Genomic DNA, 14432 nt, shown 5'->3' with positions numbered 1-14432 from the left:
ACTAATAAGTATGTTAAAAACTGTTAATTTAATAATAGATGTGTGGTTAACAATGGGAATTATTAATTTTTATTGAGAATTAAAATATCTAACTGTTTCATGAGATCTTTCACCTTTTCTGAATTTACGTAACCTTTTTTTTACTGTCCTTTCCTCATCATTCTTCACGATAATTTCCATTTGAAGTTTTTCATTTTCTTTAATAATTTCTTTTTCTTTTTCAATGTAGATTTTTTTTTCTCTAATTCTTCCAGCTCTTTCCATGTAATCCAGTAATGAGATTTGAATATTTCTTCAAATTCAGTGATAGTGCTTCTAGGTGTTTCATTATATGTGGAAATCATCATTTTCAATATTCCTTTTATTGGAGATACATGTCTTTTATAGTAATAAATAATTTTTATATCCTTCTGTGTCGCATCTTCTATTTTCTTCAAACGTTTCTGATCAATATGCCATAGTAATTTAGCAAAACATCCATACATATTTTCCGGCGATTTATAATCCTCTTGCTTCGCGAACTCCTCATCCTTTGCATTCTTCCACTGTTTCCAGGTTTCAATCTCTTCTAGAATTTTTTCGTTAATTAAACTTTCTTTGCATCTCTTCTTCTTTACCCACAATAATAAGTTCAGCATTTCTTGACTATCTCTTATTAATAATTCTTTGAACTTATTCTTCTTGTCCTTTATCCATTCAATATCCTCTTTAATCAAATTTGGCTTACCATTTAATTTATTATTATTTTTTTTTTTTTTTTTTTTTTTTTTTTTTTTTTTAATTTAAATTTTTTTTTTTATTTTTTATTTTATTTCAAAATATATAAATATTTTTGTTCTAATTTTATTTTTAGATATCCTGAAAATATTTTAAAATTGTATAACTTTTAACAATTTTAAAAATGGTTATGTGAAAAAAATTTTAAATATATAATGCATGGATACATTTATATTATAAAGAAATTATATAAATATTTATATTAATAATAAAGCATATAAATTTATTATATTTTAAGATTTATAAATATATTAAAAATATTTTAATAAAATATTATATATGAATAAGATTAATCAATTAAAAAATTAATGTTATTCTTTTTATTTTCAATAAATATAATCATTGATAAGTACATATTCTATATATATAATATTTTTAATTTAATTTTTATTATTCTTTAAATTATTATTCTTTAAATAGATACACAAAAATTATTTTATTCTATAAAATTTTATTTTTTGAATAAATAAAATAAACAGTTTAATGTGTTTAACACAATAAAATAATAAATGTTTATTAATTTTTAAAGGGAATTTTTTTAAATATATTTTTTAATAGTTTTTTTTTTTATATATGTTAAAACGAGGAATTTTAATTTATTTAATACTTACAAATTTTTTTTTTTTTTTTTTTTTTTTTTTTTTTTTTTTTTTTTTTTTTTTTTTTTTTTTTTTTTTTTTTTTAATTATTATTATTATTATTATATATATATATATATATAATAAAAAAAATATAGTATATAATATCTTTTCTATAAATTAATTTTTGCTGGATGAAAAATAATTATAATTTGAAAAAATTTTAATTAATATTTTTTTTATTTTATATCTTTTAATATAATTTTTTATTTTTTATCTATTTTTCTTTTTCATTAATTTATATATTTTTCCTTTTTTATATAAGTTTATTTTTCTATATTATTATGTGTGTGCGTTATAGCGAAAAAAAAAAAAAAAAAAAAAAAAAAAAAAAAAAAAACACAATTTTTATAAAAAAAAATAACTTGTTTATTTTCCCTCTTTTATGATATTTTTTTAAAGTTGAAATATCTTCAATAACAAAATTTTCCTCTGTATGAGAATTGCATCTCGAATTTAAAATAAAATTTGAATTAATATAATCTCTCATGTTTATTATCTTTTATTTAAGAAGTGAAATATGTTTTTAATAAGAAATAAGTTTTTATAGTTACTTTTTTATTTTTATATAAGTTTTTATATATTTTTAGATATAATTAATATTCCTAATTTATTAAAAAATAAAATAATTAAAATATAAAAAGTAAAAATAATATATATTAAAAAATTCAAGAAAAAAAGTTTCTATAAAGATATTTTGCTTTAATTTTTATTATAAAATTTTGTAAATATGTTATGTACAAATATTATTAAAATATAATCAATTAATAAAATGTTACATATATACACTGTATCTAAGATTAATAATTGAGCATTTCCTCTCATTTTTTTCAAACAGAAAACTCCAAAAATACAAATTATGCATTTATCTTCAAAAAAAAAAAAAAAAAGAAGCAGAGGATAAAATAAAAAAAAATTAATAATAATATTTGCACAATTAAAAATACCCGTTATTGTAAAATAATATTTTGGTGTTTAATTCTACAATTGTATAATTTGATTCTGACAATAATAATAAAAAAAAAAAAAAATGGAAAAATAATTTTGTTATAATTTAAATTATAAATTTGGAAATAACAATAGTATATGTAGACCTTTATGTCATAACACTTAAATTTTAAAAATAATTAATGGCATCTTTTGTTTTATGCTAATTATAATGAATTCTAGATTTTTATTTCATTATAATTTAACATTATAGTGATATATAATGAAATAAATTTTAGTTATAGAAAAAAAATTAAAATTAAAAATTTATGCATGCATTATTTTATTTTTTAATTTGCAGTATAATATACGAAATACTTTAAAAATAAGAAATATTTATAAAAATAAGTAAAAAAAGGATAATATGAAAGAAGTACATGCATTTATAATAAAAATCATGAATATATACTATATTATATTATTTATTTTGGGAATATAATTAATAATAATTTTAATTTTATTCCATTAATATAGTGATGTCACTATATTTTTCATATATTTTAATTATAGTAAAAAATTATAATTTAATTTTCAATTGATTACATGCATCTGTTTTATTATAAAAAATAAAATAACATTTTAATAAAAATAAATAAATTAATAGTAATTATTATCAGTTATTTATTAATGATTCATCAAAAATAACTATGTAAATGTAAAAAAAAATGTATATATGTTATAAAGTTAATTTAAATGTCATTGATGATATAACTTTCATATTTTAATTATAACGATAATTTACTTAATATTAAATATAATCAAATGACGTTCAACCTATTTTATTAATATAATAAAAGAAAAAGAAAATTTTCAATTCATTTAAAGAAATGTAATATATAAAATTCTAATAACAATTCATATAAAAAAAAATTCTAAAATTATATTCTTAGTTAAAAAATGTGCTATTCATCTTTTTAAATATCTTAATTTTAATATAATGCAGATAATCAATATGCATGCAAAATATTTAAGAAAATACCTTATCAATCTAACTAAAAATACTATCGCTCAGTTATATATATAATATAAAAAATTTTTTAATTTTTTTCCTTGAATATTGTTTTATTTTTTTAGTGTTGATATAGTTAATAATTTTTTTTTTTCTTTTTACTAATTTTTTTTTATGGATAATTGAATTTAATTTGAAAAAATTTAATTATCATCTATTTTTGATGAATAATTATTTTTTCCCATTTGTTGATTAAGTACTTATTTTATGGAGAATTGTTAATTTATTTTAACATAGATTATTTTATATATATTTATGGATATTTATATTGAGAATTTAAATTTCATTTAAATTGAGAATTTTTTCTTAAATTAGATAAATACATCTTATAAAATAATTAATGCTTTCAGAATAATAAAAGTGTGTTAGCTTATAACTATTTATTTTATTTTATATAATTTAATTATATAATATTACTTATTTTTAAAGAAAATATTGATATGATTAACAAAACAAATAGTACAACTGTTCTACACATTCTTTATTAAATTATTTTCTTAATATTTGGTGTATTAATTGGTCATTAAAAGATTTTTATAGCGTTTTACATAAGGAAGTTAATTAACAAAATACAAAGGATTCTCTTTATAATTTATCATAATATTAATTATTATAAATAATAATAAATTACCTATATATTATAATATTTAACACAATATTAATTTTTAATTTTAAAATTTAATATTTACATAACTTTTAATAATTTATCATTTAATATCAACTTTTTTATTTATTTCGCGACTAAGTCAACATATATACTGTACAACTGTTGTTATACATAACACTACAAATTTTTACCACATGCTATATATTCATTATGTAGAAGCAAAAACCCACTTCTTCAAAAAAAAATAATATTTATTTTCTTAATAATAAAAAAAAAATTAATAAATTATCATTTGCATAAAATACATTTGTATAACTTCCTTTTTTTTAATTGGACATAAAAAAAAAATAAAAACTTTTTTTTAATATACGTATTTTTAGTATACTAATTTTTCTTAAAATTCACAAACTCCACTGTGCATATTTCAATGTTCACGTTTTTCTGGCATACTGTTTTATTAATTATTCGTTCTGTGACTTCTGTAGTATTGAACAAACAAGTTAATAAAGAGAGTGTAGAGGAAACTTTACTAGACTAAATTTTAATTGAATTATGATTTTAATTTTAAATCTTTATTTTTATTAATAAGCATCAAATACTAATTAATATTTAACTACTTTTTAAGTTAATTTATACAATTCTTCAAAATGTAATTTCCTTAATATTACATTTTAACTTAAAAAAAAAATATATATATACACTCCACAGTAACTTGCACATCATCCAAAAGAAATAAATAAATAAAATTATTTTTTTCTTTTTAATATTACCCTTTTTTATATATATATATATTTTTTTTTTTTTGTGTATATACTCTTTGAGTAACTATGTTAAAGTAGGCATCTATGATTGCACATTGTATTCACAATTTATCATGCACATAATAAAATATTTTTATACCATTTATTCATCTAAATATTATACAAAAAAGGTATGTAATATTATTTACAGACCACATGAATAACTATTTATTTTCCATATAACTGCTACTTTTTATTCTCATAATAGTTAATAATACCTTTTGTTAACATTCTATAATAATTAGAAGCTCCTCTAAATGACCCTAATGTTTATTAAATTTAGGCTTCTCTGTATCAATAGTTTTTTTTTTACTATATAAAATGACAACCTAGCACCTTTTTTATATATCACTAGTCCTTGATTTATTAATTGGGTATTCGGTGACTTTGTGGTTAATAAAAGGCTTTAATAACCTTTTTGGAAAATAAACGGACTAGTTAAATGAAGAATACGAGGTTGGTCATGCACACACAAAAAAAAAAAAAAAATCAATTGTAAAAAGATTTGTTACCAATAAATAAAAAAAAAAAAAAAAAAAAAAGAATTTTTTTTTTGGGGGAATGAAATATGATTTTAATGAATTTTGTAAAAGAATATTTTATACATATAACAATAAAATTTTCATGTAATTAATATTTATATAATTTTTTGTATTGCCAATAATTGTTTATGTTTGTTAATTCAACATCGATATATATTAATTGCTGAATGTAACTCATAACAAATAAACAAGTAATTTACAATTAATTAATAATCAATATTCAATAAGGATTTACATTTTTAATAAAAACAAGGATTTTTATTAAAGTAAATAAATGCTTATTGAAATTAAAGAATGCTAATTGAAGTCGATTACATAATTAAGGATCACTCGCTCAAAGCATTTAAAAATATATATAAATACATCAAAACCGTACAGGCAACTCTACATGTTCTTTATTAATATGTTTGTTCAGTACTCTAGTAAAGTCATCGAACAAACGGTTAATAAACCAATTGGTGACAACGGCAGGAAAATCGAAACCAGCACACACAAAACCCTCATTGTATTAGCAGGTTTTTAACAATGGTTAAAGAAGAAGATAAGTTAGTATTAGATATGTTCAAAAGTATTATAACCATTAAAATGTCTTATATATTCAGAACAAATGGAGATTTGGAGAACACTAAAGTAAAGATACCAAAAGGATTATCAATATTGGAAGAGGCTTCGTTTGAAAAATAATCTAAATTGTTTGACAATCTTGAAAACAGAGATAAAATGAGAAAATTAACCAAAATTGACACATACATGATAATACAATTTTTATTACCAGCATCTTATTCAGGATGGATAACAGAATTGTATTGCAATGAGGAAATAACGAAATGTTACAGTTAAAGATAAAATTCTTTAAGAATACATTTAAAAATGGTGATGAGCGTATCAAACATAAGAGAAAACTATTATTTGTAGATAGGAGGAACAGTGTACTGGAAGCTATGAATTCATGCATTGAAGACTGTAAGGAATATGTGGATGGTTATTTATGTTTTGATGAACCAAACGGATATAATATTGACGATTTATGTAAATTTTTTAGATTGCGAATCCCATTTAATTTTTTACTAAAAGCACTTATTAAATTATCTAAGAATAAAGAATTTATGGATGTAATATCAACAATGTTCGCATTAGAAGACATGTGCACAGAAAAAAATAATCATAATAAGTTGGATTTAAGGGCAGTAAATAGATATAAGGATGGATATTAAGAAAGAGAAGACAGAATATTTGATAAATATTACAGTTGTAGAGAATAAGGCCATCTTAAAAAGGATTGTATACATAGGAAAAAAAGATGTAGTAATTGTAATATGATAGTACATTTGGCATCAGTATATAGGAATAAAATGACTCGAGATTAGGAAGATGAAATCAAAGGTATAATATCAGATAAAAGATATTATTTAAATTTTAAAATGATCAAAAATGAAAGTAATCCACAGAAAATCTGTCAAATGGGAAAATACCTTAATAAACAATTGGAACACCTGGAAAGACAAAAAGAAAAAGTAAAGGAAAGATATAAAGAGAATAAACCTAAAGGAAGTGATGAAGAGAAGGATAGAAAGAGGAATAGAATAAATAAGGTATTTGAGGAGAAAGAAATTGAAATAGAAAAGAAATCCGATGAAGGTATAACAGACTCAGCAGAAAGTGAATCATCTGTTAATAGGACCATAGAAATTGGAAGCGAAAAAGGACGATATATGAATGCTGAACAAATAGTAGAAATTAAAGGAAATAACGTCAATGTACTACTAGGTACAGGAGCAGATTTATGTACTGTATCAACGGTTTCAGCTAAAGAACTAAGTACAGAGCCAGATACCTCAATACAACCAATCTAGTTTTTTGGGATATATAGCGGAGACATTGCAATGAAATCTAAAATAGGTGAAAATATACATTAAATTTATCAATATAAATATAATAACCAGATTTGCTATGATAAAAACAAATAAACCCCTTTATTACTTAGTGGTTTAGTAATGGACCAATTAGGATATGCCATTATAAAAAAAAAAGATAGATAGATATATATATATATCATGGAAGTTAAATCTGAAAAAAAAAAAGATGGATTAGAGAATTCGAATAAAGAAATTATTCAGAATTTTATTGAAGGATATGACTTAAAAGATCAGGAAAATAAAGAAGAGTTGGAAAAAGTATTAAGAGATAATACAAAACTCTGGAAAAAAAAAATAATGGACTCCAACAACAAATACAAGGTTTCTATTCAGGTACAAGGGAAACCTTGGCGTTATAAGCCTAAACCATTGAGTAAAGAAATGTTATCAGAATTACATCGAAAAATAGATGTAATGATAAAATTAAAAGTAATAAGTAAGGTTATTAATGCAGATTGGACCTCACCAATAATAATGGTTCAGAAGAAAATAGGCCAATGGAGAGTCACGTTAGATTATAGGTATTTAAATAAATTTATAGTAGATGATTTATATATCATCCCACATATGAAGCACATATTTCAAACGTTTCATGGAGCGAAATGGTTTTCGAAAATAGATCTCAAAAATGGATTTTAGAATATCGCATTGGAGGAAAGTAGTAAACCATATACTGGATTTATAGTTCCTAAGAGGGGAACATTTGTATTTAACGTATTGCTATTTGGACTAAAAACAAGTCCTACACAATTTCAAAGAATAATGGAAAATATTTTTATGAAATTAATTCAGAGAATTATGTAGTTGTGTACATTGATGACATCATCATTCTTACAAAAACATTATTTGAACACTTAGAAATATTAAAACGAGTATTTGAATTACTCTGTAATAATAATTTAGGAATAAATACAGAAAAGTGTGAACTTTTAAAATCATCTGTAACTTATCTTGGTCAAGAGATAGATCGAAATGGTATAAGACCTTCATTAGATAAGGTGAAAACAATTATTGATACAGAGCGACCTAAATCTAAAAAGCAATTAGGATCATTCTTAGGATCTGCTAATTATTACAGGAATTATATTAAGATTTTTTCAGAGTGGACTTCTAAACTAGTTTCATTGTTAACTAAGAAACACAAATTTGAATGGAAATAAGAGCATTTAAAGGCTTTTGAGCAAATCAATAAAAAAATCACCGAAATTACTTATCTTTCATTTCCAGAATTAGGAAAACACTATACTATTTATACTGACGCATCAGATTATGCTATAGAAACTGTATTGACTCAAATTGATAAGGACACAGATCAAACTAAATTCATTTATTACACATCGAAGAAATTAAATGAAGTACAACAAAGATGGAGTACGGTTGAAAAATAATTATTTGCTATAGTAGTAGCATGCGAAACATTCGATTATTATATTAAAGGATCTAAGATCTTAGTTAAAACATATTGTAAAGGTATTATTTGGAATGGATTTAATTAATACTGGAAAACTATATCGATGGAAGTTAAGACTATCTTAAATTAACTTAGAATTTGAACATATTGAAGGAGTTCAAAACAGTTTAGCTGATTGGATCACTATATAAATAGAAGATGAAACAGATATTCCTAATTACATGACCTTATATTGTAGTAAACCTCAAGAATTNAATATTGACCTCTTCATTAATACACAAATAATTTAAAAAAAAAAATAAATTAGTACTTAAGTAGTATATTTTTCTTATATGGAATTATTAATTATGCTAAACTTAATTTAAGCATTTTCATAAAAATAAATTGACTTCCTCACTAATTATTTACTTAGATTTAATTAATTAAAATTTTACTTGTTTTCCTCCATTCATATTATCACCACTATGATGTTCATTAATTAATGTATCATTCTTGTTTTGATAAGAGTGAAATGTTTCTTCTTTATCAACATCATTTTTCATTTTTTTATCTTGTTTTCCATGTTCTTCTGTTTCTTCACTGATTTCTTGTTTTTCTCCATCGATATTACCATCAGTTTGATATTTATTAGTTACTGTATCATTATTATTTTGATCAAAATGAAATATTTCTTCTTCTTTATCATCATCATTGTTCATTTTTTTATCATGTTTTCCATTTTCTCTTATTATTTTATCGATTTCTTGTTTTCCATGTTCTTTTGTTTCTTCATTGATTTTTTGTTTTCCTCCATTCATATTATCACCACTATGATGTTCATTAATTAATGTATCATTCTTGTTTTGATAAGAGTGAAATGTTTCTTCTTTATCAACATCATTTTTCATTTTTTTATCTTGTTTTCCATGTTCTTCTGTTTCTTCACTGATTTCTTGTTTTTCTCCATTCATATTATCACCACTTTGCTGTTCATAAGTTAATTTATCATTCTTGTTTTGATCAGAATGAAATGTTTCTTCTTTATCATCATTATTCATTTTATTATCTTGTTTTCCATGTTCTTCTGTTTCTTCACTGATTTCTTGTTTTTCTCCATCGATATTACCATCAGTTTGATGTTTATTAGTTAATGTACCATTATTATTTTGATCAGAATGAAATATTTCTTCTTCTTTAACATCATCATTTTTCATTTTTTTATCATGTTTTCCATGTTCTTCTGTTTCTTCACTAATTTCTTGTTTTCCATGTTCTTTTGTTTCTTCATTGATTTTTTGTTTTCCTCCATCGATATTATCATAAGTTTGATGTTCATAAGTTAACTTATCATTCTTGTTTTGATCCGAATGAAATGTTTCTTCTTTATCATCATTATTCATTTTATTATCTTGTTTTCCATGTTGGATCTGCTAATTATTACAGGAATTATATTAAGATTTTTTCAGAGTGGACTTCTAAACTAGTTTCATTGTTAACTAAGAAACACAAATTTGAATGGAAATAAGAGCATTTAAAGGCTTTTGAGCAAATCAATAAAAAAATCACCGAAATTACTTATCTTTCATTTCCAGAATTAGGAAAACACTATACTATTTATACTGACGCATCAGATTATGCTATAGAAACTGTATTGACTCAAATTGATAAGGACACAGATCAAACTAAATTCATTTATTACACATCGAAGAAATTAAATGAAGTACAACAAAGATGGAGTACGGTTGAAAAATAATTATTTGCTATAGTAGTAGCATGCGAAACATTCGATTATTATATTAAAGGATCTAAGATCTTAGTTAAAACATATTGTAAAGGTATTATTTGGAATGGATTTAATTAATACTGGAAAACTATATCGATGGAAGTTAAGACTATCTTAAATTAACTTAGAATTTGAACATATTGAAGGAGTTCAAAACAGTTTAGCTGATTGGATCACTATATAAATAGAAGATGAAACAGATATTCCTAATTACATGACCTTATATTGTAGTAAACCTCAAGAATTTTACGAAGATTCATACGTGATACCTTCTTGCGAGGAAATAGCAAATAAAACAAGAAATGATAAAGATAACATACCGAGAGACCTAGTATGGAAGGAAGATTTCCCAGTTCACTATAGAACAGGAGGATTATATATATTAGAAAAAAATAGAAATCATTTAATGTATTGGTTTCATAGTAGTAAATTCGCAAGACATTGTGGAGTGAATAAAACACTAAAGAAAATACAAAAACATTTTTGCTGGCCTAATATTAGTAAAGATATTGAAGAATACGTTACAAATTGTTTAGTTTGTCAAATAATGCGTAATCGGAAATTTAAACCTAAAAATAATCAAGCTTTATCAAAACCGAATGTGTATGATATGGTTTCATTAGATATTATAGGACCTAAAACATGGAAAGGTACATAGTATTATATACAAGTAGAAGTAGATCATCATTCACGTTTTATGGTCACTAATATAACAAAAAAAACACCTAAAGTTACGGACGTAATTAACGTTATAAAAAAAACATGGATACCCATATTTGGATGCCCTATAAGCCTTTTAACAGATTGTGGTTCAATTTATACTAGTCGAGAATTTCATCACTATGTTACAAAAGAATTACTGGTTAAATTGTATCATACCAGCCCATATTAGCCACAAGGAAACGGTATATATGAAAGCTCTCATAAAAGCTTAGATTATATCATTAAGACTTTATACGAAGAAAAACATCTACCTTTTGAAGAAATAGTACAAAATGCAGTACTAATATATAATAATAAATCTCATGGAGCTATAGAAGAAACACCCTATTTTGCTATGTTTCGAATAGATTGTATCTGTCTAGGGTTTGCAAAATTAGTACCGGAAACAACTTCTGAAATGAGGATTATATACTTAAACGATTGATGGAAAAACATACATGAATACGATAATGAAATCAAAAGAAAACCTATAATTGAGTATAAAAATATTAAGGTTGGAGATATTGTTTCATACGAATTATCGGAATACGAAAGAAATGAAATGAAACGCTATAGTAGAAATGCACAATATAAACCATATTTGTCATTTCCTCATAGAGTAACTAAAATTGAAAGAAGAATTCCGAAAGCATTACCTATATATTATAGTGGTAAAGAAATACAAATTCCAATGCCAAAAATAAAATTGTTGAGTAACAAAACCAGGGAAATATATGAAAGACAACTGCACAATTTAATACAAGTTACAAATAAGAATAAAAGGAAATTAAATCTGACGCATGATTTAAAGTCTAAGGATTACCTATATAGTCATAAACGGAGTAGTATCATAATGTGTGATATCAACGATAATCAGGACAAGCAAATTGAAAAAGGAGTACAAAAAGGAATTCATGTAATAAAACAATACAAAAATAACAAACTTTAAGTAATAACAATTGCTTTCCTATGGTGGTGGAGTATGGTTAATAAAAGGCTTTATTAACCTTTTTGGAAAATAAAAGGATTAGTTAAATGAAGAATACGAAGCTTGTCATACACACACAGACAAAAAAAAATTGATGATTTTTTTTTTCTTTGTTTTTTTTTTAAAAAAAAAGTACAAAACTGTTAGGAAAAATTTTGATAAAAAAAAAAAAGCAAAGATCGTCAGGAAAAAAAATTGATTCAAATATCAATTAGAAAAATATTTGTTGCCAATAAATAAATATAAAAAAAAAAAAAAAAGAAAAAAAAAGATTTTTTCTTTTGGGAATGAATTATGATTTTAATGAATTTTGTAAGAGAAAGTTTTATACATATAACAATAAAATTTTCATGTAATTAATATTTGTATAATTTTTGATATTTGTAAATAATTGTTAATGTTTGTTAATTCAACAGCAATATATATTAATTGCTGAGTGTAACTCATAATAAATAAACTAGTAATTTACAATTAATTAATAATTAATGTTCAATAAGTATTTAAATTTTTAACAAAAATAAAGATTTTTATTAAAGTAAATAAATGCCTATTGAAATTAAAGAATGGTGAATGAAGTAGATTACGTAAATAAGGATCACTCATTCAAAGCATATAAAATATATACAAATATATCAAAACCGTAGAGGCAACTCTACTTGCTCTTTATTAATTTGTTTGTTCAGTAATCTAATAAAGTCACCGAACACCCAGTTAATAAAACATGCACAAATGTATAATAAATAAAAATAAAATTGTTTACTTTAAAATAAATAATCTTAAAAGTAAACACTAAATATATACCGAAAACCAGAATTTAATAAATCCATACTGAACAAAAATAATTACAAAAAATTTAAATCAACAAACAACCAATAACTAAAATCATAATAAATTTATATCCTTTAAACATAACATTCACCCTTTTCCTCACAACATGCATATTCAAAATAAATATTATAAAATTGAACAATAAAATTTTTATAAAATATATACCATGTCATAATATTCATACAGTCAACTTATCTTTTACTTTCTCTTTATTTTTAATATACTTATTTAATTATTAATCGTAATATCAACTTAATAATATAAATAAATAAAAATAATAAAAATTATAAAAAATTTTAAATAATTATTAAATTTTTAATAATTAAAATCTATAAATATAATTACAATTATAAATATTCATAAAAAAATATGTTTCATCTTTAATATTCCCTTAAAAAAAATAATAATCCTTCATAAAAATCAAATAAAATACTAATAAAAATAAAATAAATTTATTTTTCTCATGGATTTTTTCTGTAAATTATTTATTGTAATTTATCTTGTAAGAGCATATATATATAAAAAAAAAAATAAATAATTGAATAAAATAATAAATTTTATATTTATTTATTTTTTTTTATTTTTTTTTTATAAAGAAAAATCAATCAGTCCCTTAAATTCGATTCATATTTTCACTTATTTTTCTTTTTCGATATAAATATCTTTTTTCTAAAAAATTTTTGTTCGTAAACTATTGTTATTATAATCTTCTAAAAAGATTATGAGAAATAATTGTAAAAAAAATGACCAAAAAATAATTTATGTTTCTTTTTGTTTATAATAAAAAATCCTAAAATAATAAAAAATATTTCCTTAAATAATGTTAGATATATATATATATATATATATATGTATATTACCAAATAAAAATTAATAAAAAAATAAATAGTTTAATATAATTTTAACTAAAAAAATAAAGTGCATTACCCACTAATATAAACTAATTTTTTTTTTTTTTTTAATTATATATTTCTATACAAATAAAACTAAATTATAGTGCACTTATTTGTCATTAAAAACTTAAATATTAAAATAAAGAAAATTAGAGTAGTTTGAACAATGTTTAAAATTTAATAATTTAACAACAAATAATGTAGCTTCTCATAATTGTAAATATTTCTTCTATTAAATCTAATATAATTTATTTATTAAAATATATATAAATAGCTAAAATAGTATATTGTAGTTGCTGATTTTAGAATTTATATATATTTATTTTATTTATTTTTTTTTTACTTATTTTACATTTTATGAAAGTATCAATTAGATCCTTTAAAAAAATAATTATAAATTATTAAGTACATTATTTTATTTATATATAAATTCCATATACTACTTATAAAATTTTACTTCTTCAAACGTTCAAAATTTCATTTTCAAAAAAATTTTCTATAAAAATATTATATAATAATTAAATTTTTTATTCAAAATATCAAAGTTAAATAATTGTATCATTATTTCAAAT

At 21.4% G+C, this 14432-nt stretch overlaps 2 protein-coding genes across 2 annotated transcripts, besides 2 other annotated features; both read right to left on the bottom strand.

Annotated features, from left to right (window-relative positions):
• Positions 1 to 164: 164 nt before the first annotated feature.
• On the bottom strand, positions 165 to 638 carry PGAL8A_00377600 (hypothetical protein; the record flags this gene model as incomplete). The annotated part of the gene is made up of 1 exon (XM_028674418.1): positions 165 to 638. The coding sequence occupies one exon, from the start codon at positions 636 to 638 to the stop codon at positions 165 to 167; it is 474 nt and encodes a 157-aa protein (XP_028530774.1).
• Positions 639 to 5297: 4659 nt separating this feature from the next.
• Positions 5298 to 8938: a repeat region.
• A 171-nt stretch (positions 8939 to 9109) lies between these two features.
• On the bottom strand, positions 9110 to 10066 carry PGAL8A_00377500 (TRAP-like protein, putative, fragment; the record flags this gene model as incomplete). The annotated part of the gene is made up of 1 exon (XM_028674417.1): positions 9110 to 10066. The coding sequence occupies one exon, from the start codon at positions 10064 to 10066 to the stop codon at positions 9110 to 9112; it is 957 nt and encodes a 318-aa protein (XP_028530773.1).
• A 23-nt stretch (positions 10067 to 10089) lies between these two features.
• Positions 10090 to 12861: a repeat region.
• The last annotated feature ends 1571 nt before the right edge of the window (positions 12862 to 14432 follow it).

Source organism: Plasmodium gallinaceum (assembly GCF_900005855.1).
Source record: "Plasmodium gallinaceum strain 8A genome assembly, contig: PGAL8A_v1_104, whole genome shotgun sequence".
In the NCBI taxonomy this organism is placed as follows: Eukaryota; Apicomplexa; class Aconoidasida; order Haemosporida; family Plasmodiidae; genus Plasmodium; species Plasmodium gallinaceum.
This window is presented reverse-complemented; position numbering and strand designations above follow the sequence as displayed.